General features: G+C 35.8%; 2 protein-coding genes across 5 annotated transcripts in view; one reads left to right on the forward strand and one right to left on the reverse strand.

Moving 5' to 3' along the window:
• The window catches only part of LOC150108340 (B-cell receptor-associated protein 31-like), a 120641-nt gene extending 104992 nt beyond the window's left edge, over positions 1 to 15649 (reverse strand). Inside the window, exons 1-2 of one of the 2 annotated variants that reach the window (XM_090390706.1) lie at positions 15540 to 15649; positions 2493 to 2587 (exon numbers count right to left, since the gene is read on the reverse strand). In XM_090390706.1, the coding sequence (XP_090246832.1) occupies positions 2493 to 2584 (92 nt within the window). In that variant the 5' untranslated portion in view covers positions 2585 to 2587; positions 15540 to 15649. The remainder of the gene's footprint in view (positions 1 to 2492; positions 2588 to 15539) is intronic. The other variant, XM_090390708.1, reaches the window with a different exon arrangement.
• Positions 15049 to 27005, forward strand: part of LOC150108341 (dynein regulatory complex subunit 11-like) — a 455807-nt gene continuing 443850 nt past the window's right edge. For all 3 annotated transcript variants that reach the window (XM_090390703.1, XM_090390704.1, XM_090390705.1), the window contains exon 1: positions 15049 to 15161. The gene's annotated coding sequence lies outside the window, so the exon portion shown is untranslated. The remainder of the gene's footprint in view (positions 15162 to 27005) is intronic.

Below are 27005 nucleotides of genomic sequence, written 5' to 3' on the forward strand. Positions count from 1 at the left end.
GCTATCTTTTTTCCATTTATAGGAAGCCAACACACACACACACACACACACACACACACACACACACACACACACACACACACACAGGAAGATATCTGCATAAACAATCACATCATCAGCCAGTCCAGCAGTTAAATTAGCAATGCTGATCCACTCTCCAAAGGATAAACTCCATCCTCTAGCATATCCTGGAATGTATGAAGTTCCTTGTGACTGTAACTTGGCCTAATATGGGCAGAGAGGAAGATTTGTTAATATTTGCCTTAGAGAACATAAAAAAATGCATTCACTACCATTATTATGGCAAGTCAGGACTGGCAAACTATGCTGTGGACACCCCTTCACACAGGATTAGATGGAAGAAAACAGATGTGCTATTTAGAAGTCATTACAGATCAGAAAGATTATTTTTAGAGTCAGCCGTGGCTATAAAGAATTCTCCTAACTTGAAGTATGGATGCATTAATTTGCCAAAAATTTGGGAGATTTATCTTAAGATCAACTCCTACATATACATAATACTTCTTTTTTTACAACACAGAGGTTGCAAAATTAGGACTTCAGATCTTTTGTCCATTGCAATTTGAATCATTTCACTTACTCATTGTCACACGTTTTTGATAATAATGTTATTTGCAATCTTATAAATATATAATATACTGTACATTATAGATGTATAAATTAAGTTCTGCAGCAAGGATCATCAGTGACTCATGCAACATGAATGAATGAACAGTCACTGGAAAACATCATGTCAAGGAGCATATTAAGCAAGAACACAAAGTGAAAATCTTAAAGAACTTCAAGAGAATGTACATGCTCATTCACAAGGTACATAAAAATGAAAAGTCAAATTATAAGAAGCAAATAGCTGAGCTGAATAAAGGAACCTGCAATGCTCTTTTGTTATATGATAAGTAAAAAGAATAATAATAATGTTGACTGTAGAAAGATGACTGAGATGACTGAAGAAACTAATTATTGAATGAACAGTTTGTCTAGGTAATCATGTAGGTGAAGATACAATGTTTTATGCCAAAAAGAAAGCAGATGAGAGAATATAGGTGAATAAGTTGGAAAAGTGGAAGATATTACAAAATCTTCCAAATATTAGTAAAATAATGGATGTGTATTAAAGAAGTTCAGGAGAAACAGAAGTTTATTTGTAATGGTTACTTAATTGCCATTAGTGTTTTATTATTTAAGTAAGGCATTAAGAACTATAAATGGGATTCTTTAGTTAAATGCAAGAGTTTTTGTCTATAGGCAGAGAAAAATTCTTATAATGTGCAAAAGTTTGGAGTAAACTATAAAACAATTCTGAGGTAAAAGAATGATCAGATAACTGGTTTGAGTTACTATTCTTATGTTTGAAGACTGATTCTGCAAGTTACAAAATTCTTAGAAAGAAGAAAAATAAAGAAGACTTAACTGAAATTTGCAAAACAATACAAGGTTTATTTAATTCAATTATAGGGATAGTTTTACATTTTTGGAAAACTGATGAAACTGTCGTACAAAGAGACAGTTTCAAACTAAAGAAGAGCAAATGTGGCTTAGAATTAAGGAAATAATAATTTAGTGAAGGCAGTCAATCATTGAAATCAACTTTTTATTAATTATTATTATTAATACATCACACCTCCAGGGAATCAAAAGACTCATCGAGGGAGGGCATCTAGTCTACAACTCTTCGTCTCACTACTCCACCAACCTTCAGTTATAATATACTTCTTCATCTAACACCAACGCCATCTACCACCGCCTACCACCACTAGTACTTTCACAGACAATCACAACATCCATGCCCACAGTGGGATTCGAACCTGCAGCCTTTTGGCTGAAGAGCGGATACGTTAACCACTCAGCCAACCAGGCCAGCAAACTTTGTCAAAAGGAATAGAGGAAGGACATTTAGTTCCTGAACAAGTATTTGGAAGGTTTTAGTTTAACTGATATCCTTTGTGACAGATACTAATGATTATTTAATTGATAATTGTTGGTATATGAGAAAGAGAATGCTGCAGCACTGATATTAGAAGTTAATTTTGCAATATCAATGCTGCATAAACTTTGCTTTATTCAGATGGATTGAATCTATCAATACTATGATTGCTATTGCTTACTAATTGGGGAATTGTTAATCTTTGTATTACAGTTTCAATGTATCACTAAACCATACACCCATCAAATGTGGATTCAAGTGCGTAATTCTTAACCTCCCAACAAATTCTGCTTCACCTATCAATGCAGATGTATCTCAAGTCAAGTAAATGCAAAAAGATAATCATTCATGATAATCACAGATTATCAACTGTGTGTTATACAATCTTGTCCATTCCAAGATTTTCATAACTCCCGATTCCCTTCACCAGCTCATGAGTAGATTAAAAATCACTATGCTTAATAAAAGAGCTGTAAAATATAAGTATTTATTGTCCAGAGAAATATGAATATTTAAAATTTAATCATATTAATAAAAATATACTTACGTCTTTGGTGAAATAAAAGGAAGAACAAGTAGAATAATAAAAATAATTTCTGCATACAGAAATCCAGCTACTAAGGTCCACTGAATTGTCATTTCCTTAAAGATATAAAGCAACTACATCAAATTCTGAAACATTAAAATAACTTAATAAGTGAAAGTACTTTCCACATTTAATAAGTTACATAACATAAGACTATCACATTATTGTTAAACTCTCAAACTAGCTACATAGTATCCTGGAAATCCAAAGTAATTTTACCAGAAACATTAGTTAAAGACATTATTATTACATGGGCATTTCATGGAGTTAAACTCATCACAGAAGGCCAACACTAACTGTATTCAGACAGTACTTATCATACCTCTCCTTGACTTTATTTTCAATGACAAAGCCTTATGTCCGCTGACAACCTGTTCCACTCATTCACTAGCAAAAAATCTATTCCTCAATAATATCTTACTAACTATACTATTACTGAATTTCCAGAGATAATCCTCATTCTGACCTTTTTCTCTAACCAAGTACTCAAAAATTTCCTCTGCATTAATCCTATAAAATCCTTATACTAACTTGCATGTTTCTATCATATCCCTTTTTTTACTGCCTATTAACCAACTTCTGCAGCTCACAAACTTCAATCTATTCTTAAGAGAGAATTCAAAAGCTCTTTCACTATCTTGCTCACTTCTTCTGTATCCTCTTCACCATTTTCTCATCCCCAAAAACCCAGGTAGTGACCAGATCTGTGTCCCAGAAGCAATGCCAAATCTGTAAAATCTTCAACAAATTTGAGAGAAAAAAGGCTTTCATAATGTTGGAGCTAAAATATATAACTATAGAATAACACGTATGCCACAGTAAATAACTTTCTTATGTAAATATTTCATCTTATATATCATAAGACATCATCAGTACAACTAATGAACAACAATAGGAATTGAATTCAAAAAACAGTAGTGTGCATGCTTAAATTAGAATCTCTCTATGTATACAGTCACATGTTCATGGATTAAAAATTACTGAGCTTAAATTAAAATATAGCAAAGAAATTATTGACTACAAGTGAGGATAACAATTTCCCACACTTTTGGAATAGTGAGACGGTCATTTCAATTAAGATTACATCTATGAAGTAAGGCTTCAGCACTTTCTTTATATAACCATTCATGTTTATATGTGGATCTATGTAGTAACTTAGCATTTGGCCATTGGATCCCATGGTTAGCATTTTTTATTGCATGTTGTGCAAAGCCAGATTTGTGAGGTTTGATAAGACAGATGTGATCTTGATATTCAGAGATATGTTTATTTATAGATCTTCCTGTTTGTCCATAGTAAGACAAGTTACACAAACATGGTGCTTAGTATATGGCAGGTAGCATCAATGGTGAGAGTTTGTCTTTTGCAGGTAGCAAGTTGTGAATTTGGTTGATAGGTTTGTAAGTAGCAACGAGTTTATATTTTCTGATTATTTTTACCGTGTTCAGAGATGCCTTTTAATACATGAAATGCGAGTCCTGAGGACTTCTTCTTCTTGTCTGGGTTGATTTGTAGAAGAGTGGATAATTATTTTTTGGGTTACTGGATTATATCCATTTAGTAAGGCTGTCTCTTTGATAATTTCCAATTCTTGTTTTAGGAATTCTTCAGATGAACAAATCTTGTGTGATCTGGATATTGATTTTATGATGCAATATTTTTGATATGGATGGTGAGCTGATGTATTATGGATGCAACGACCTGAAAAAGTTAGTTTTCAGCAGACGGAAATGGAGCCAACTTGTTTGCACTGTTGTACAAATAATTCCATACTGAGTGTTCCTGATAAGATTTATATGAGTATATTTGAGAAATGGCTAAGAAAAATTGTGGAAGGGAAGCTTGGAGAAGAACAGGCTGAATTCAGGCAAAACAGATGTCAGGATCACATTTTTACTTTAAGACTGTTGAGAAAGCATAGGAATATAACAAGGCTCTGTATGTATTATTTAAGTTTTGTAGATCTGGAAAAGGCATATGACTAGGTTCTAAGACAAAAAAATTGTTTAAAATGCTACAGCTATATGGTGTTAATGGGATATCAAGCAATACTTAGTGTATATCTGAGTTGCAAGTTAGCTGTTAGAACTGAAGGAGACACAGGAAGTTGGTTTGATATTAAACCAGGTGTGAGAAAAGGGTGCACATTATCTCCATTGTTATTATCTGTTATTCATTATATGGATCACATTATGAAGGAAAGTAACATTAAACCTGATATCAAAATTTAGCATGTTAATCTCAGTTCCTTATGTAAATGATGTTATATTACTAAATAAATCCAGTACAAGTCTGCAAAATTCCCTGGAAAAACTAAATAATTACTATAATAAACTTGGCATGAAAATCAGCAACGAAAAGACCAAAACTATGAAAATAGGAACATAAAAATGTCTGCTGCATTCTAAATGGAGAACCTACAGAATAAGTAAAATCTTTCAGTGGTTTTTAGTGAAGATGGCAAATTAAATATGGAAACAGACAACAGGATGAGCAAGCTAATATGATAGGGATTTTAAAGCTGGTAATGCTTAATATAAGGTATAAAACTTTATTTATTTAGCATATGAGTAAAAAATACAAGAAATTAATGAGCAAAACTATAAACAGATCAGCAGTTCAGTTAACCAGTTCATAGCGCTATCTGAAAATAAGTGTAAGTTCCTGATACCTGGAGGAAAGGAGTATGTAGGATAATTAGTGATGTGATGCATAATCTTCACAGCACCATACACGAAAAAGGTGACTGAAATTCTTCAGATGTAATGAGTGCGTATATCAGCCTTATCTAGTCCTAATTTTGTTTAGCTAGCTCTGGAGGTGTTGGAGATAGATTGAACCCTAGAGGTCTGATAGATGGAAACTGTGATCAGATACTGTTTGTAGTTCATTCCAGAGTCTTCTCCACCAGTCCTAGGGACCATCATCTGGCATTTCCACAAGCAAGATAGGAGATCTGGAAGTAAGATGGTGAAATGGAGGTGGAGGGATATCTTCATGTATGGGAAGATGGATGTTAATTTTGATTTTATTTTCTTTGGTGGTAGTGTCTTGTCTTCTGAAAAACGGAGTAGTGATGTGGGAAAAGACAGCTATGAGAGAGTAGTAGACCTTAAGGTACAAGAGATGGTTCTCATTATGTTGAGCTACCTGCCCACAAGTCGTGGTGACTTCAGCTCGGAAATGGTGAGCAACTTGAAAGACGTGAGCCAGGGGCTGCTGTTTGAAAGATCAAAGCATTACAACCCCCCAAGTTGTGTCTGTGAGTTAAAGATATCTGCCAGGAACAATATCTTAAACTTAGTTTGATCCAAATGCTATCAGTACACGAGACTACGGTCTCCTGTACTGATAGCATTGAAAGCAAAGGTTGCTTTCATGGGAGTTTAATTTTCTGTGTGGCCTCCAGGTAATTATGTGGAAAGCTGAAACAACAGTTTTTGCTGGGATTAGAAGATAGTCCCCAGGTTTTGAAGTATTTTTGCAATGAGCTCAGATCTTTGCTCAGTGTTTCCTCGATGCTTGACAGGTATTATTCTAGGTGGCAATTGCTATTTCATCAGTATAGATAAATTTTTGACTGGCTGTTGGAAGGATGTCACTTGTAGTCAAGTTGAACAGAGGTGGGGTGAGGATGGATCTTAACTCTGTGGCAGTCAATCCTATAGGATAAATGTTCTGCTTTTTTTTTTTTTTTTTTTTGCAAATTCAGATGAACCTTTATTTTCCTATTGGAAAGCATTTGTTTTAGTAGTTTTAGAGTTTTTTTAGCAGTTGACTATTTTGGCTGTTTTTATACAGTAAGCCTTTCTTCTATACAGTGTTATAAGCTAATATTATGTCTGTAAATGCAATAACTGTTTTTAAACCCGTTTGATGTCTCAGCTTCTATGAGGACTAGGACCTGGTTGCAGAAGCTTCTGCCTAGTCTAAATCCAGCCTGTTCATTATTAAGATGACTTCTATTTTTGAAGAAATCTTAGAGGATAATCTTTTCAAAAAAGTTTGTAAGAAGTGCAGAGCAATGCTATAGGGCAGTAGTTATTAGAATTGTCAGCTGACTTATTGGAGTTAAACATGGCTATTCTCTTTGATTCATTCCAAAGTTTTGGGAGTTGTTCATCATTTATTATTGAGGAGAAGAAATTAGTTAAGATTTTTCATTTCTTCATGCCAGAGAGTTTTCTACTGTCACTCAAGGACTTCAACAGGGCAAAAGTAGTGTCAAGATGGTTCCGTTATGTTCTGCCAGAAGAATACTATTCTCAGTGATAAGCGTTGTGTGTAGATCTTTTAACATCCTCTGGGGATGTGTCCTTTGCCAGATGCTATAAGGAGTTTAGTGAATCTTTTACAGTTATCAACCTTAGGCGGAATTACGTTGATGTTATTTTCAATGAATTCATTGAATTTTGACCAGTTAGCTTTCCTGAGATTATTAAAGGGAAGAATTTAATAGGAGATAGAACTGTTGGAAGTTTTTTCACTCAGACTATAAATTATATATTTAGTTTAATCCTTTACCCAAGTATAAGCAAACAAACTTTTGCTTGAAGTATCTTCAGGACTGGGACAACTCGTGGCAAAGGTGGACCGAGTTCTGATCACTTTCCTTAGTATTCCACATAATGCAAAGCACATCTCCTTGCAGACATGTGCAACGCTATACATTATGGGAAGGGTCACTACCTAGACCGGTTTTGACCTTTATTGAGGTCTCTTCAGTGGGAGCCAGACCAAGAGGTGATACCAAGGTTGAAGCAATGCAGAAGTCATATTTCCATACGCCAAAAGGTGTCACACCTTATTATTAAATTACTATGGATTAGAGAAAGATGTTGGAAGTTTTTTTGACTTGGTTAGACTATAAATTATATATTTACTTTAATCCTTTATCAAGTGTAAGCAAACAAAGTTTGCGCCACGAGTTTCCCCAGTCCTGAAGATACTTCAGGAGCAAAATTTGTTTGCTTAAACTTGGATAAAGGATTAAACTAAATATATAATTTAGGAGCAGAGCTATTTACTGATATGCAGTGATTGCAGGATGACTCAAATAATCTTGAACTGCAGGCATGTGATGCAAAGCACATCTAGACTGGGACAACTCGTGGCAAAGGTGGACCGAGTTCTGATCACTTTCCTTAGTATTCCACATAATGCAAAGCACATCTCCTTGCAGACATGTGCAACACTATACATTATGGGAAGGGTCACTACCTAGACCGGTTTTGACCTTTATTGAGGTCTCTTCAGTGGAAGCCAGACCAAGAGGTGATACCAAGGTTGAAGCAATGCAGAAGTCATATTTCCATATGCCAAAAGGTGTCACACCTTATTATTAAATTACTATGGATTAGAGAAAGATGTTGGAAGTTTTTTTTGACTTGGTTAGACTATAAATTATATATTTACTTTAATCCTTTATCAAGTGTAAGCAAACAAAGTTTGCGCCACGAGTTTCCCCAGTCCTGAAGATACTTCAGGAGCAAAATTTGTTTGCTGAAACTTGGATAAAGGATTAAACTAAATATATAATTTAGGAGCAGAGCTATTTACTGATATGCAGTGATTGCAGGGTGACTCAAATAATCTGGAACTGCAGGCATGTGATGAACATGGCTATTAGTTCAATGTTAGAAATATAAAGTCATACATTCTGGTGTATTATTATTAATATCAGGCCTCCATGAAGTCAAAAGACTCATTGCAGGAGGTTCCACTATCACACACACACACACAGCACGTCATACCATGACAAATACATTTGTGTCTCTAACTCTTGAGAAATGCATTTCAACCACTTACCACTCTCCACAGAAAAAAAAAAACCTATTCTTCATTCCCTTGCTCATGCTCTCCTGATACAACTATCATGAAATGTTATCAGGCTGTCATCATATTTGGTTTATTCCATGAGAGCCTAGACCAGAAAAATACTTTGAAGGTTTTATGACTAATTAAGGAATTATATGGACTTTGAATCCATATACTAGGGTGGTCTAAAAAGTTCTCGGCCTAACAATGAAAAAACGAATTTATAATTTCAAGATTATTTTTATTTTTCAACATAATTTCCCTTAAGAATAATACATTTATTCTAGCGATGCTCCAGCACAATTATCCCGTCCCTGTAGTGGTTCTCAGTAAGATCTGCAAAATACCCCTCTATAGCTGCAATCACCTCTTGATTTGAAGAAAAATGCTGACCAGCGAGGAAGAATTTTAGTTTTGGGAAGAGATAGAAGTCAGAGGGAGCCAAATCATGGAGAAAATAGGGTTGATGTTCCAACAATTCATAATGTAGATCCCTTAATTTTCCCATTGCCAAAACACCTACCCACAAAGGGAAGGTGCATTGTCCTGATGAAAGATGATTTTTTCCTTCTGCAAACTGGGTCTTTTCTCACAAATTTTTTCATCTAGTCTGGTAAAAAAAATAGGAATAATATTCCCTGGTTATTGTTTTACCCTTTTCAAGATAATTAATAAACAAAATGCCTTTAGCATCCCAAACACTGATGCCATGACCTTTCCTGCTGATGGAACCGACTTTGTCTTTAGCGCTGAACAACTGGCTTCTGTCCACTCTTTTGACTGCTGTTTGAATTCTGGTGTGTAATGGTGAAACCAGGTCTCATCCACAGTAATAAATCGAAGCAAAAAATCAGTTTTATTCTTGTTAAAACGCTCCAACCACTGTTCACAGATTTTCATGCAAGTGAATTTTTGATCTACTTTGAGCAAGCGTGGCTCCCATCTTGCACAAAGCTTTTTCATTTGCAATTCTTCATGCATATACATGTTCTTTTGAAATACATAGTCTCAGCACTTTGACTCGCCAACCACATCGTGCACTTGATCAATGATTTCTGGTGGTGTTACACTTTTTGATGTCCTTCAAGTGGATCATCTTCAAGGCTGGCACAGCCACATTTAAACTCGGCAGCCCATTTCTTAACTGTTGAAAACAAAAGAGAAGAGTGCCCATAAACTTTTATGAACTTCGAATGAAAATCTGTTGGCGTTAAACATTCTTTTACAAAGAATTTTATAACTGCACAATACTCAATTTTATCTGTTTCAAGGGATACAGGCGACACTTTTGCTTCAGACAGCTATATAAAACAAACCACTTGATAGAATGACTTGCAATTTCACATGGATGTTTATGACAGATGTACCAACTTAAAAAAAAAAAAATCGTGCCAATAGTGTTGCCATCTATGGTTGAGGCCAAGAACTTTTCAGACCATCCTCGTAATGCATTCATTCTTCAGTCTAGTGATGTGTACTGATGCAGCTTATGCTGAGGATTATATTCTGTATACTACTAATAATTTTGAAAAATCTTGAAGTTTCACGTCTTCACTTTAACTTCTGGCTTATATTATAAAGATGAATTTTTTCATCTTTTTGTAAGTTTAAGCATCAACCAAACTATTATTAAATAGGCATCTCCATGCAGTCTTAAGAACTCATCGGAAGAGGTCTACCCTATCTTACAGATACCTGTCATTCACTGACTGTTTACTCAACACTTCTTCAGGAAACATATTCCACTTATTCACCATGAGAAAAATCTGACCCATATTTCTATGCCTAACTACAACACTCTTTCTCAACTTACAAGGAAATCTTCTTACTCTTTCCATCCTACCATATATTGAAAAATCTCGCTTACATCTCGCATGAAAAATCTCTTCAGTTTATATGCTATCATATCTCTCCCTTTCTGCCTATTTTAAAAATTTTGCAATTTGTACTACTCATATTCAACATTCCATAATTTTGATATCTTACCAGACTTGTATATATAGATGTGATCAGATCAAGTCTTTAGAAAGAAAAATAACATATTCAACAGTGTTTATACCTATGTGCTCCCTTTACAATCATTGTGAATATGCCTCCTGAACATCTGCTTTCCTGTCCACTATCATACCTTGTTGAATACGTACCCAGTGACTCCCACCAGTATGATACAGAACCTACAATCTTTAGTTCAAAATTCAGGATTTAAGCTGGCATCCATTCTTACCTGTATTCCTAATGCTTATACTTTCCTGTATACCAATTTGAAATACTATTCTCGCATCTGGGGTACAGTAAAACCTCCATAAAAATGCTTGACACCATACAGACGAAGGGCAATCTGTAAGATGTCTTACAAATTCCCACCAGCTTTTTCAGAAATGTTCCATTTTTTTTAAAATATTTTTTATGTCTCTTCTATAGCTGTTTTCACTGCCACACTGTTCTGCTAAACCAGCTACAACCAGTCTTCCAACTTTCCCTATGCTACTAAAACAGAAATATAAATGAAAAGAAACAAATATCCATGAATAATAATTAGCAAATTTATTTAACTTCCCTGAAGATGAAACATCAGAGGCCTGAGTACTAAATGGCATAACATGACAGTACTAATTACTGCCCTTCTATGAGCATGGCAAGATCTTGATTTTAGGACTGATGGGGTTCATAATATAAGTTTCCAAAATTGTTGGTGATGCGAGGCAACCATATTTACTAACCATGCTACCAGCCAGGACGTATATATACATCCAAGTTGCCATGGATGTGAAGTGCATATTAAAATTGTAATACCATTGATATTACATGGAAATATATGATGGACACGAAGCTTTTGAGAATGCGTATTTGATCCATAATGACCCGGTAAGGTGGTTAAAGGGAAAGCTAACAAGTGGTAAATTCCATAAAATAATCTCAGATTTTTTTTTATGTGACCCAAGAAAACCTGTAGTACATTTAATACTGTACGCGGGCTAAGAGTTTTTTAATTAGCATAATCTGAAATCTACTCTGACCAAATAGGGAACTTTTTTCCCAAGCCTTTTCAGGCTTATAATAAGTAGGATGGTGGTCTCACACCAGGTGATTATATTCACTTCCCATCTAAAAACATTCACAAATATTCATGCCCATGTTAGTATTCAAATTCTCAGCTTGTTGGTTGCAAACTGGGTATGCTAACTATTCAGCCAACCATACTGGGAAAATAATAAATTTAGTTTAATCCTTTATCCCAGTGAGAGCAAACAAAGTTTGCACCTGCAAATATCTTCAGGACTGAATATAGTGTTGTACTATCTTACCTGGGTAAGTAAGACAACACCAAGGCAACTCGTAGCAAAGGTGGAGCAAGCTACCAACACTCCTATCCCAGTATCTCCCATAATGCAAAACACATCGCCTTGCAGATATGTATACTGTTATGCATTAAGGGATTGGCCACTACCCAGACTAGTTTCGACCTTTATTGAGGTATCTTCAGTGGGAGCCAGGCCCAGAGTTGGAGATACCAGGCAGAAGCAGTAGCAAGGTCATCTTTACCTATAGGAGTTGCCAAAAGGTTTGCCACCTTTTTTTATTAAATTACTCTGGATTTAGAGAAAGATGTATCTCCAACTCTGGGCCTGGTTCCCAGTGAAGAGACCTCAATAAAGGTCAAAACTAGTCTGGGTAGTGACCAATCCCTTAATGCATAACAGTATACATATCCACAAGGAGATATGTTTTGCATTATGGGAGATACTGGGATAGGAGTGTTGGTAGTAAATGTCTACCCTTTCCCCTTCAATATACCCTATTCCTCCTATGGGTTTAAATCCGGAAAAAGGCCAGTTCAGAAGCCTTAAGGTAGCAGCCCTACCACTGAACTATTCCATCGTCAGGCTAGTCCCCTGACATGGAGAACATAACCATACTTGTAAGCTGACAGAAAAAGATAATCGGATTGAATCTATGGGAAACGACCCTGGAATGGAAAAGGGAAAACGAAAATGGAAATGACAAAATATAATAATCATCATCATACGTATCAAGGATTTAGGCCTAGTATGGCCTGTTCCGGCCTTAGAAGTCATCGTTTAAGAGGACGTCCTGGTTTTCTTTTTCCTAATGGCTTGTACTTTAAGGCTTGTTTTGGTAATCTTTCTGTTTTCATTCTTTGAATGTGTTCCATCCATCTATGTTTATATTTTTTAATTTTTTCAATTACTGGTTCTTGGTTTAATTCTTTCATAATATCTTCGTTTCTTTTGTGATCAAATAGGGTATACTTTGCAGTTTTTCTCATAAACTTCATTTCTGCTGTTGTTAATCTTTGTTTGTCTTTTTGTTTTATTGTCCAGATTTCGCTTCCATACATTAAGACCGGTAGGGCTAATGTATTGTATACTTTTAGCCTGGTTTGTTTTTGAACTAGGTTTGGTTTAAATATAGAGTTAATTACTCCTGTTAATTTTAAATATTTTGCAATTTTTATGTTTATATCTTTTTCATTTTCATAAGTGATCATACATCCTAGGTAGTTAAATGAATTCACCTGTTCTAAGATCTTGTTATCTAATACTATTTTAGTTCTTGCTGGATCTTGTCCTTTAAAGGCCATATTTTTTGATTTTTCCGTTGATTTTTCCCTGAAGATATTTGCAGGTGCAAACTTTGTTTGCTCTCACTGGGATAAAGGATTAAACTAAATTTATTATAGTCTAACCTAGTGAAAAATAAACTTTCAACATACTGGGAAAATTTAAAATTTTTATCTGTATAAGAATATTTTTAAATAACAGAAAAGATAAAAGAGGAGATAGGGTATTATTACTGATGATTTCAGAATAGTTGTGTCCTCTCGATGTGGAAATTGAAGAAAGAAATAATGATAATAGCTTTGAAGCCATTTGGTGAGAGGTTAGTACAGATTTTAAATATTTAGTGAGACGAGATATACAGGGTGTCCACACTGGACCTCCCTAGTTTCAATGTTTTACTACTACTAAAGTGTATGGATCATGGTGTCAAAATCATACAAATGAAAAGGAACACTCACCAAGTTTTCGTAAAAAAAAAAACAGTATACTTACATGAATACTCCTTTAGTAGCACAAACAATCAGGTTCTCTGAAGCATGTTGGGATGATGGAGGACGTCAGCAGAAATGCAATCTAGGCTGTCCACTTTAGTTGCATAGACTGTGTTCTTCACATACTCCTCCCCCCCCCCCCCACAAGAAAAAAATCAAGTGGAGTAAGATCTATAATCATGGTGGCCAGGGAATTAGTCCTCTATGTATGATCTGCTGCTGAGAGAAGATCCTGTCAAGAGTTGTACCTCCAAATGCCAGTGTGGTAGGGCACGATCATGTTGAAAGAGGATGTGTGGTTGCAAGTCTTTTTTAGTTGTGGAAAGATGAAATTTTCCAGCAGTCTAGGTAAAATATTGCTTTCCACACACACACAAAAAAAAAAGGCCAATGATAGTGTTTTGCATTACACCATACCAGACATTTACTTTGGGACTGTCACATGTGTTCCATGACAAATTGAGGATTTTCACTCTCCCATATCCTGACATTGTGCCTGTTTACTTTTCCACTGACATGAAAAGTGGCTTCTTCCGAAAAGCAAATCTGTATTCTTGTCGACACATTCCAGAATTTCAGCTGCAAACATTACCCATTGTCTTATCATTCTGCTTGATTTCCTGCAACACCTGCACTTTGTATGCATGTAGACACAACTTATGATGGATGAGCTTGTGAACAGTGAAGCAGGGTATTTGTAGTTCACGTGAGGCTCATTGTCGAGCTTCATGCAAAGGTCTCACGAATCTCTCTATCTTCTGTTCTGATATTCTCCTCTGTATACCAAGATCAACTTTTTTCTCATTCTTGTCACCTTTTTTTTTTTTTTTTTTTTTTTTACATGTATACCAATCACCAGCCATATTTCAATCCTCTCCTCATTCTCAGTTCAAGAAATCTCATTTTCCAATTTCATGCACTATATATATATATATATATTCATGGTAAAGGTTAGTTTCAAGTGTGAAAATTGTCTTTGAGATTACTTTTTTTTTTTTAAATGCATGTAAGTGCATGCAAGTAATATAGTATAAAATGCATGCACATAGTATCCATATGTAAAGCACAAAAATAGCTGAGGAAAGCATTCATTATCAACCATTTACCAAATAACTGTTAATAATTTGTTCAAGAAATGGCAACAATTTAGAATTTTTTAAAGATGGCTCATTATATAACCATTAATTCTTAACTTATTCAAATCGCATTATCTGAATGTTGTGCTGTGCGAAAATAACAAATTTATTTTGTTATTGTTATTATTTGACACCTCCAGGGAGTCCAAGACTCATCCAGAGAGGGCACCTACACTCTCTGTCTCCATCATCCACCAACCGTATCATCTACTGTCCACCACCACCACTAGTATTTTAATAAACAATCACTAACATCCATGACCACGGCAGGATTATATTATTGCATTTATTTATATGGGATTTTAAGAAATTCATCCGCTTTCTGAATGAAAGCAGAATACACTAAATGACAATGACAGTATAAACTAGCATGGCTAACACAATTCACATGCGAAACAGGACACTACAAACAACTGGCGAATGCTTTGAGGAGTGGATTGTTGGTGTAGTGTCTTGTGTGTGTGTGTGGGGGGGGGGGGGATATTAGCATTATGAGTGCTGTCAAATCTGTATGGATTGATAAGCGATTCGCTTTGTATTAATGTACAATAATGTCGGGCGGACACTTAATTTGACAATCATTATAGAAAGATGACGTACATGGTGAGTTTTCCAATCAATATACAATTCTAAAATGAAAGTACTAAGCTGCGCAGAAGGAGCATTCTTTGTGAGAATATAACCGTTAGTGACGAATATTCTTTAAAAAGTGAATATTTATCTAATCTAAACTTTTACTATGATGAAAGAAAAAAAAAGGGAGCTGATAATCATATTATCATAAATATTAGCATGTTGTTAAAGAATAGCGTGTACACTACTATTCCTATTTTTTTAAAAAAAAATACAATGTATGGGAGGAAGTGTATATACAAATCAAACGCTATTTAAATACTGCCATTAGCATAACCGATTCAAATTTTTATCACATGTATAGAAATTCCTAATATTAGTAAAATATAACAAATAAAAATGCACAACCTTCTGGAACGACCTACCAATCCAAATATAGCAACACAGCTCTGGTGAATCGCGCTTAACGTCACTATGTTAAACTGTCAAAAACAACTAAGCCACTTGTGAGGTCTCATGCTCACATTTAGAATGTTAACGATACAAGAATTACTTTTACTTTTTGTTATGTCCGAGATACTTAACAGAAAAAAGAGTACTAATGATTGCTAATTTATTATGGTCTAAGACGACAATGGAAAATAATCATCAACGTGCATATTCAAAATAAAAATGATTTATACAATGCAACCGGAAATGAAACCTTTTCTTCTTCCTTAGCAACGAGTCACCGATCTCCTTAGCTACTACAGAAACTACAATAGAAGAAGCACAACTACAGGCAATTAAACGGAACAAATTTGTTTATTTTAAATTATCAGCTGCTTTGTATCCCCATAGATCAAATGTGCTGAATGACGAACAAGTTCAAACACTTTTAAATTAATAGTTTTCTGGTCATATAATAAGAAAAACATAACGATAACAAAAATATTGCATATAATTTTATATTAAGGTATTAAATTACAAGTTTAGTTATTTGTGTAATCATTTAATAATTAAACATGAATATGTAGGGAGAGGTGGGGGGGGGGATGCCATAGCATAACTTAATAAAATATTATGTTTAAGAATTAACCACTAAAAAAAAAAAAAAAACTCTTTGAACAAAGTATTTAAAAATATCACTTATTGACTTACTATGTCAACCAGGTAAGTGTTTTTTTTTATTCATCCAAATATAGCACTATATATATATATATATAGAGAGAGAGAGAGAGAAAAAGTGTTAAAGAAATCATATGAGATCAATGCATATCTGTTAAGATGGTTTGACTGTAAACTCATATTTAATTTTTCAGGATTGCACTAACTTCAGAAACCTTAACACACTAAATAAATCATGTAATAATTAAATGAAATAATTAATTTAGGGAAATTAATTATTACATTAATTGAAAAAACGAGCAGAAAAATGCAAGCTAACATTCAATCTTTCTGTGGTCATTAAGTATCAGATATAAAGAAATCCAATGTAACAATGCCAGGATGGCTTTTCAAGATTGTTAAGTGAGTAAATATGCAAATAATCTATATAACCTACAATCTTATGTGCATATGAATGAATATTTAAGTTTTCCCCATACATTAGGCATGAGAATATAAAATGAAGGCAGGAATGCTATCAGTGGCAGAAATATATTAAAAATAAGGATGCCAAAAAGAAACATTATTAGCATTCAATAATGTTTAAGCATAAGGAAATATAGTCATTTAAATAAAATGGACTGTAAACACATATGGCAAAGAAAATTTGAGATGATGATAATATATTAATGTTACAAAAGAAAGAAATATAAGTCATATCATCATCACTTTCCTGATATGTACCCCCAAGGAGTGTTCAGGTTATTATGATAGCACTACATGATTAAGTTTACAGCATTATTAATCTCCTATCAACAATTTTCCTCCAAATCAATCTATTACTTGTGAGAACTCCAATATTGTCATATCTAACATTTCATGCTTCTAAGGCACTTCTGACTGAATCAATCCACCTACACCTTGGTCTTCTTCTGGGTTTCAATCCTGCCAATCTTGGCATCAAACATCTGTTTTGTTGTAGCAAAACAGAAATATAAGTGCTAATGAAAGTTAGTGACCTGATAAATCCTGGAAATCATCATAATACACTTTGAGGATGGAATCCAAGAAATAAAGAGGGTGAATTTTAATTTATGAAATTGTTTATTTATATTTTTCTTACATTTTTAATATATCCAATTTGGAAAACTTTATTACCAACTGAATAAAAAATTATTTAATAAACACCTGCTGAAACATCAGTTCTGTATCAATCTTCAGCATTTGAATTTATATCATAATTTCTGGTGTTATTTTATAAACTGTGGGTACAAATGAGGTGGATCCTGTATTCTTTTTGACATATCCTAGAAAGGATATGTCAAAAAGAATACAGGATATAATTAACATATTGAAGTATTATGCTTGATGTTTTCTTAGCATCTTTAACTTGTCACACCTTAAGAGAATTATGGTTGTAGGATAAGAAAATACCTAAAATATTTATGCTATCATCATATTTTCCAAACTATCTATCTAACATGTTACAAACTACGAATAATAATTTCCTTTTATGTTTTAAATTGCAATATTGTAGACAGCTATTAGTATATTTATAAATGCATTACAGTGAAGTAATTCTGCATTTATAAATATAGCTTGCTGTATTGTTATAATTACTGTATGCTCACGGATGCAAGACCCTTCGACACTTCTGCACATGTCAGAAGTAGGAGAAATCATTCCGATATTAGGGTAATCAATCCATATTGTGGGATGAGTTGTTTATTATTACACATTGGAAAATTAAATTCTCTTTTATGAATATTGTAGTTTATAAAGTGGTAACTATTTTGCTTGTATAACAGTTCAAAAATTTTACGTATAAAGCAGGTTATTTCGTGTGTTGGTGACCAATTCATATATTGCCTTATTTCTTTCTCCCCCTTCAACATGAATTGACTCTTCTTGGCACCAAACCAACTGAGGTTCTTGTATCTGTGGTCAGACAGTATTACAATGATTACCACTACTAATACCGTTCTTATTAACACAGAATCTCAAGAATCGTGATAAGAAATTTGAATAAATGTTGAGCACAATCATTATTATTATTATTATTAGACGCCTCCAGGGAGTCCAAAGACTCATCGAGGGAGAGTGCGCCAACAGCATCGCACAATTGATCCTCTTCAAACTACTAATCACACTCAAACTTGCTTAACTTTTTTTGGGAGCCATTAGTAGCAGAGGCTCTACCAATCGACCAACTTTTGCTGGCAAAAAGAAATTTGTCCGCGACTATGATAGATTTATGGATAAAACTACCATTTTTGAGTTAGAGTTAAAATCTTGACTACACCAAAAAGAGCAGATGTACATCAGTAGGGCATAGATGCAAGAGGGACAGTTCATTTGAGGCTATCTGATGTAAGCTAGATACTAATAAAATGATATAGTTTCAGGGAGAATAGAAGGAACAGGACAGGACAGGAGTTGGGGTATTACTGACGATAGCTGCAGAATTACATCCAATAAAATTAAAAGTTAAACAGGATATTAGGTCTGAGAGAGATGGTTCATTTGAGGCTGTCTAGTGTGATAGAGGCAAATAGGACAAAATATGTGGTTGGGTGCTGCTATAGACTGGAGGGAGCACAGGAAGGTGTAGATACCATGTATCAGCAAATCATCACAATGAATGTAGGCCAAACAATTATTATGGTAGACTTTAACTATGTGGACATCAATTGGAGGGAGGAAAGGAGCATGGCTTGATGAAAATGGGATTTATACACTTACTAAAGGATAATTACATGAAACAATATGTTATAGAAGGGATAAGGGGGTTTGAGGTGTTGGATCTGCCTCTGATTCGGGAGAATGAACATGTGGTCTTCTTGTTCTGGGAAGTTGCCAAACACATGGAGTTCTATGTCAAGAAGAGGTTTATGTTCAATTATAAGGCTGGTGATTATGAGAGACTCAGGAGTCATCTTGGAACAGTGTCATAGCTTGAGAAGCTACAAAGAAAGAATGTCAGTAGTCAGGGCCTGCTTAACACGGTAAGCAGGCAATGCATCGCATCAGGGCACCTTCTTCAATGGGCACTGAAGTGAGAAGGAAAAAAAAAACATGTTTCAAAACGGCAAGTTATTTTTCACTATGTGTGGTATAGAGCTGGGCGCATGTTTGGGGGCGTCGTGTTACAGTGCTGACTTTCTTTTTTACTTGCAGCATGGATTCACCAGTTAAGACAAATATTTACTAAAACCCATATCAAATATTAACCCTCAAGCAATCTTTGTCCCATGCGCAGCACACACTAAATTTAGTAATCGCTGATGCTGTTCAAGTTAATACTGAAACAGTGATTTTTTTTTTTTTTAGCACTATACGAGAAATTTATAATTTCTTTAGTGCTTTGACTAAGTGATGGAATATACTGAAAAAGTACACCAAAATTGCACTGAAAACTTTATGATACTAGATAGGAAATGAGGATTGACACTCTTCATTTACTAAATATAATATTGGAGAAGTTTTAGATTCTTTTATGGAAATTTATAATATTCAAATTGACAATAGCACAAAATATGAAGCAAAAACATTGGCTTTGAAAATTAAAGATTATGGATTTTAGTGTTCATAATCAGGTATGCATTTTGTGCAGGATCAAGAGTGCTTCAGAATCAAAATGCTTCAGAATCCAAACACAAATTTAAGTGAATCTATAAACGTGTTAAATAATGTAATTGACTTTACTAAAAAATTTAGATCGGATGAAAATTTTAATGTTATACTTGATTGACAGATGTTAGCATTACATTTAGAAAATTCTGCTGAGTTCAAAAGCAGTACATTATGCAGATGTAAGAAGAGATTGTCAGGTTAGGAATGTTTGGCCAAAGCACCAGCTGATCTGCAAATATAACTTGAAAGTTAATTTTTTTTTCTTTCTTCCAATTGTGCACACTATTAATTCTTTGGCCGAAAGGTTTGATCTCTTGACAAGTCACATTAAGATATTTAAATTTTTATCCAGTTTCTAATATATTATTATTATTATTATTATTATTACCCCAAGACCTCATGGAGTCAAAGACTCATCGTGGAGGTCCTTTTATCACACACACACATCTCATCATACCGTGTCTTAAATACACTCAAACTCCTTTCAGACACCACACTCTCAGGCAAGGCATTCCAATCATTCACAACTCTGCACAAAAAAAACCTGCCTCTCACTCCCCTACTCACACCCTCTTTATACAGTTTCCAGGGATGACCTCTGGTTCTCCCCTGATCTCCCACTATTCTCTGTAGAACTTCTCCACCATTAATCTTATGACAACCCCTTACCAACTTGTAGGTCTCTATCCCCTCTTCCTCCTCTCCACCAGACTCTGCAAATTACATCTTCTCAATCATTCCTCATACTCAACATTCCAGAGGTCAGAAACTACCTTAGTCAGTCACCTCTGGACCCTTTCCAACATCTCTTCATCCTTCTGAAAACCCGGTGACCAAATCTGGGCACAATAGTCCATCTGTAGCCTAATCAAAGCCTTATACAACTGAACAAGAATCTCCCTACTTCTACACGTCAGTGTCCTTCGCGTCATTCCCAGAAGCCTTTGTGTTGTCTTCACAATTTTGGTGATGTGTCCCCTAACTTTTAGATCCTTATCCACTATCACCGCTAGATCTCTTATTTCCTCTACCTCCAACAATATATTCTCACCAAGCATAAATTCTGCATCCCATCTTTGTTTCACAAATTTTAAAACCTTATATTTTGCAACATTCAACTCATATCCCCATTTATGTGCCCAATCACTCAATTTATTCAAGTCTTCTTGCAAGGCCACAACATCTTCACTACTCTTCATGGTTCATCCCAACTTTGCATCATCTGAAAACAACTGAATATCTCCATCCAAATCTTCACCAATATCATTAATATACAAATTAAATAGTAATAGCCCTAAAACAGACCCCTGAGGAACTCCACTAGTGTCTTTCCTTTTCCTGGATATTGCACCCTCATACACAACTTGTTAATACCTATCAGATAGCCAGTCTCCAATCCAATGCACTAATCTAATATCCAACCCCATCTGCACTAGTTTGACTGACTGTCAACTTATCATTAGGTACTCTATCAAAAGCTTTTGCGAAATCCAAGTATATTAATGTGTATCCTTCTCCTGTGTCCAAGGAAGCAGTCACTTTATTGTAATAAGTAAGTAGATTACTAAAACATGACCTCCCTTTAGCAAATCCATGCTGTCCATCAAAGATTATACCATTGTTGTCAACCCAACTCTGGATCCTAGTTCTCACAAGCTTCTCCAACAACTTAACCACAACACCTGACACACAGATAGACCTATAGTTTGATGCTTGAGTTCGATCACCTCCTTTATGAAGTTGCACACAATCTTACCCTCTTTCCACTCTTTAGGAACTTGACCAAGTGCAAGACTCGTATTAAAAAAATATCTCAAGGCAGGTATCAACTCTCTGGCACATTCCTTCAGAATACGTGGTGATATATTATCAAGTCCCACATCTAGTTTACTCAACTCCCCAAACACCTCTTGCTCACTTACAGTCAGTCTCTCCTCCCCATTATCAACTGCTCTCAATCTCTCCATGAAGTCACATTCACATGATTGAAAGACCTGTATGAACTGCTCATTAAATATCTCCACTACACATTCTGCAACAGCTGTCTTTATACCATAATAAATTTAGTTTAATCCTTTATCCAAGTGTGAGCAAACAAAGTTTGCACCTGAAAGTATCTTCAGGACTGGGGTGAGATGGTACAACACCGGGCAACTCGTTGCAAAGGTGGAGCAAGCTAACATTACCCCTATCTCAGTATCTCCCATAATGCAGAAAGCATCTCCTTGCGGATATGTCTAATGTTATGTATTAAGGGAAGGGGCACTACCCAGACTAGTTTCTACCTTTAATGAGGTCTCTTCAGTGGGAGCCAGGCCCAAGTAGAGATACCAGGCAGAAGCATTAGCAAGGTCATCTCTACCTATAGGAGTTGCCAAACGATGTGCCACCTTTTTAATAAATTACTCTGGATTTAGAGAAAGATGTTGAAAGTTTATTTTTCACTTGGTTAGACTATAATAAATTTAGTTTAATCCTTTATCAAAAGGGGCACACCATTTGGCAACTCCTATAGGTAGAGATGACCTTGCTAATGCTTCTGCCTGGTATTGCCACTTGGACTTGGCTCTCACTGAAGACACCTCAATAAAGGTTGAAACTAGTCTGGGTAGTGGCCCTTCCCTTAATGCATAACATTAGACATATCTGCAAGGAGATGTGGTTTTCATTATGGAAGATACTGCAACAGCTGTCTTTATACCATAATAAATTTAGTTTAATCCTTTATCCAAGTGTGAGCAAACAAAGTTTGCACCTGAATAGTAATGATGTTAGCTTGCTCCACTTTTGCAATGAGTTGCCCGGTGTTGTACCACCTTACCCCAGTCCTGAACTTTCAGGTGCAAACTTTGTTTGCTCACACTTGGATAAAGGATTAAAATAAATTTATTATAGTCCAAACAAGTGAAAAAAATAAACTTTCAATGCCATTATACCATTTTCTCTAGTCAATATCATCCTTCCATAATCATTCTTTCTTTTGCTGGCTACATATCGAAAGAACTCCCTAGGATTCTTTTTGGCTTCATTAGCTAACTGCTATTCATACCTCTCTTTAGCTACTCTCACCAACCAAGTCACCCTCCTTGCCTGGTCTTTGTAGACCTCATGAAATTGGTTACTTCCACTTCTCTTATGCTGCCTCCACAATGCCCTTTATCTGTATTGCATGCTTAATCTCTTTATTCATCCATCTCACACCTACCTTATTTAACCTTCTCACCCATGGTATACACTTAGACATTGCATCTACTAAATATTTTTTGAAAATCCCCCAAGCTGCATTGATCTCTTTTCCAGCTAACTCCTCATTCCATGCTACCCTTGCAAGCTGTCTCCTGAGCTCTTCATAATCACCCCCCCCTTGAAGATTCAGACTAATTAAAAAATATCTAAGATGTAGTATTTCACAGGAAAGATTGGTTATACTGTCAATGATCACAACAGAAGGTGATATCTGTGAGAAACTAAAAGCTAGTTAAATCTTGGATGAATGCCACGAGTATCCGAAATAAAGGAGATCCATCACACCCATACAGCTCACTTCATTCCTCAAACTCATTCCACACATTAACAAACTGTACTCCCATCTCCTCACACATTTCAACCAGCATATCATTCATAATCCTTGCTCTCTGCTATATAGGTGAGGACACTTTAAGAAAACACTGAGATGATTTACAAGTTGTGCTGCCTGATGGCAAAGAAAATGATATTTGTGCCACTAAATCATATAATGAAATACAAATATTCTAAAGGACATCACACAGGACAGTGACAGCTTTAGATCCACTTAAACTATTGCAATGTATATACACAGATTATTTAAAACACCTTTTTATTAATTTAACAATTTCTCTTTGAATATTTTTGACACTTTCAGTTTCTGTTCATTTTCAAGATTCAGACTAATTAAAAAATATCTAAGATGTAGTATTTCACAGGAAAGATTGGTTATACTGTCAATGATCACAACAGAAGGTGATATCTGTGAGAAACTAAAAGCTAGTGAAATCTTGGATGAATGCCACGAGTATCCGAAATAAAGGAGATGAATTGGTGGCACTGATAGCGTCGGCCTGGCCAAAGATTATTGGGATCTCTGAGACGTGGTTGATGGAGGATGATATAATAACAGGAATTGAAGTAGCAGGGTACAGTATTTTTTGGCAGGATAGGGAAGGAAAATGGTGGTGTTGTTGGAGTACTGCTTATGATAAGTGATGATTTATGTCCTCTAAGAGTGTAGGCTTTGGAAAGCAGTGACACTAATTGTTTTGAAAGCATATGGTGTGAGGAAGAAGTGGCCAAGACAGGATATTTAGTGAGGTGTTGCTATAAACCAGAGAGCACAGAGGGTGGGGGGGGGGCAGGAGATGTTTAGGCGGTTGAGCTTGGCAAGTGCAAGAAGAATGATTATTAGGGGGAGATTTTAACTACAGCACTATAAGCTGGAAAGAGGAAAATGCATGTAGTAATAAGGGGATGGAATTTCTAGAATTCTTGAGGTACAAATGTCTTAGGCAACATGTAATAGAGGGAATAAACAAGAGGTTCAAGAGTTTTGGATTTGGTCATAGCATCAGAAGAGCTGATAATAAGTGAGATGACATCTCTCCCACCAGTTGGAGAGCATGACCATGTGGTTTCGATTTGGAAGATGAATAGACATGCAGGTGTATCAAAGAAAAGGGAATATATGTGGAATTATAAGGCAGGTGATTATAATAGTCTTAGGTATCAACTAGGGGCAGTTCCATGGAGGGCAGAATTGGAAGGCCAGGATATCATTAGTGCTTGGGATATTGTGAAAGGATATTTGTTAGCAGCAATAGTAAGCTGTATTCAACAAGTGAAGAAGCGGATACAATTTGGTGTAAAGTGGATGACAAACAATATCAAACAGGACCTGCAGTTGAAAAAGAGATTATGGAAGAGATATAAGGAGGAGAGGTGGAAGGCAAATACACAAAGAATATAAGATGCAGGCTAGGAGTGCAACCAGTATGATGAGGAAGGCAAAACTCGAATATGAGAAAAGATTGGCACTAAAATCCAAAGAAAATCCTAGGGAATTTTTTAGCTATGTGGCCAGTAGGAGGAGAAATGATTGTGGAAGAATAACATTGCAGAATAAAAATTGGAATAGAGTGACTGATGCAGAGGACATAGTCCTCTGCATCAGTGCAATTGTTCAGTGAACACTTTATTGGAGTATTTCATCCTGGAGATGATGGTTTTAATACTAGAGGGACAGGGCAGGTTTAGAGGTGCAGGAGGAGAGTGTGTTCCAAATACTGAGTACCCTTGATACCAGTAAAGCTGTGGGACTGGATGGTATTTCACCACGGATTTTCAGAGAATGTGCTAAAGAACTGACCTGGCTCTTCGATAAAAGTGTGGCTGTGGGAAAGGCACCCAAGGAAAAGGAAGGAAGGTAAGATAGTGCCGCTGCACAAGAGTAGTAGCAGACTGGAAGTGTCTACAGGGCCGTGTCAGTAGTGTCTGGCGCCTGTGTGCAAAACTTCAGTTGGTGCCCCTATACCCAGTAGCATGCCAATAGTGTCCAGTGCCTGTGTGCAAAACTTTAGTTGGCACCCCTATCCCCCCCCCCTCCAATAAAAAAATCACTTTAAAAAAACTTTTTTAAAGTATTTCCTCCTCTTTGGTGCCTTTACTATCCTTGTCCCTGTGTGCATCGCACATATTCCACATATGGTCGGTGCACCCCTGAGTGTCTAATTATAGGCCAATTTGTGTATCATCAGTAGTTGTTTAGGTCTTGGAGAAATTAGTGAGGGACTATATACAGCATTGGGCAGATGAGGGTAATGTTATTTGTGAGAATCAACATGGATTTGTTAAGGGGTGCTCTTGCTTTAGTTATATGATTGCCTTTTATAATAAAGTGACAATAGCAGTTGATGTGGAAAAAGCATATACTGCCATTTTTTTTAGATTTTGCAAAGGCAGGGTGCCACAGCATAAGCTGATATTTAAGTTGTAGCACATGGGTTTAGATGTCAGGTTAGTCAACTGGATTCAGGATTGGCTGTATGGATGTATCAGAGTGTTGTGTATGGTGGGGCAATATCAAGGAGGCAGAAGGTTACAAGGTGTTACACAAGGCTCAGTACTGGGACCTGTATTGTTCAACCTCTATATCAATGGCATTGTCAATGGATTGCAAGGGGATATTCAGTTGTTTGCAGATGATGTGAAGCTGGGAAGGGTTATCAGTAATAGTGCAAATGTGGCAGCCCTTCAAGAGGATTTGAATAAACTAGACAGATGGATAAATGAATGGGGGTATCAGTTTAATGCAGCAAAATGTAAAGTCTTGAAGTTTGGGAACCATCAATTGGAGGAGTTATACTGGAGGAAGTAGGGGGAGACAAGAGATCTGGGGGGGTGATGATTGATAGAATACTGAAATTCAGGGAGCATATTGCAAAGGTGGTGAAGATAACCCAGAGGATTGCTGCAATACTGAGAAGGATGCTGACCTGCAGAGATAAAAGAGTTATCATTCCATTGTATAAGACCCTGATCAGACCACACTTAGACTATTGTTCTCAGGTTTGCTCCCCAAGATTTAAAGGGGATAAATTAACTGTGGAAAGGGTACAGAGGTGGATAACAAAGATAGTTTCAGGACTTTACAATGTCAGTTACAAGGATCGACTGAGGGAATGGTGACTGCAGAGTTTAATGGATGGAGGAAGGAGAGGTGATGTGATCGAGACTTTCAAACTGTTGAGAGGCAGTTACAGGGTGGACATTGGGGAGTTCTTTTGCTTGGTTGCACAGTGGGAAGGAGTGATGACAAGGGGCCTTCCCTGGAAGTTACAAAAGGAGTCTCTGATCAAGAGGATGAGGAGTGGTTTCTTTGCATGGAGGGTGGTTGAACGATGGAATGCATTGCCTGAGAGAGTGGTTAGAGCAGAAACGGTCAATCGGTTCAAGAATTGGTATGATAAATTTTGTGTTTCCTAAAAACGACCTCCCATGATGAGACTTTTGACTCCATCGAGGCCTGGATAATAATAATAATAATAAAATCAATAATAGTAAACTTTTAAAACATTTAATTTTTTTATATATTTCTTTTTCCATTAAAAATTAAATGATAGTTGTCATTGTGCAATTTTTCTA

This window comes from Typopeltis vanoorti, chromosome 3 (genome assembly GCF_054136105.1).
Source record: "Typopeltis vanoorti isolate ZY-2024b chromosome 3, IOZ_Tvanoo_1.0, whole genome shotgun sequence".
NCBI lineage: Eukaryota > Metazoa > Arthropoda > Arachnida > Uropygi > Thelyphonidae > Typopeltis > Typopeltis vanoorti.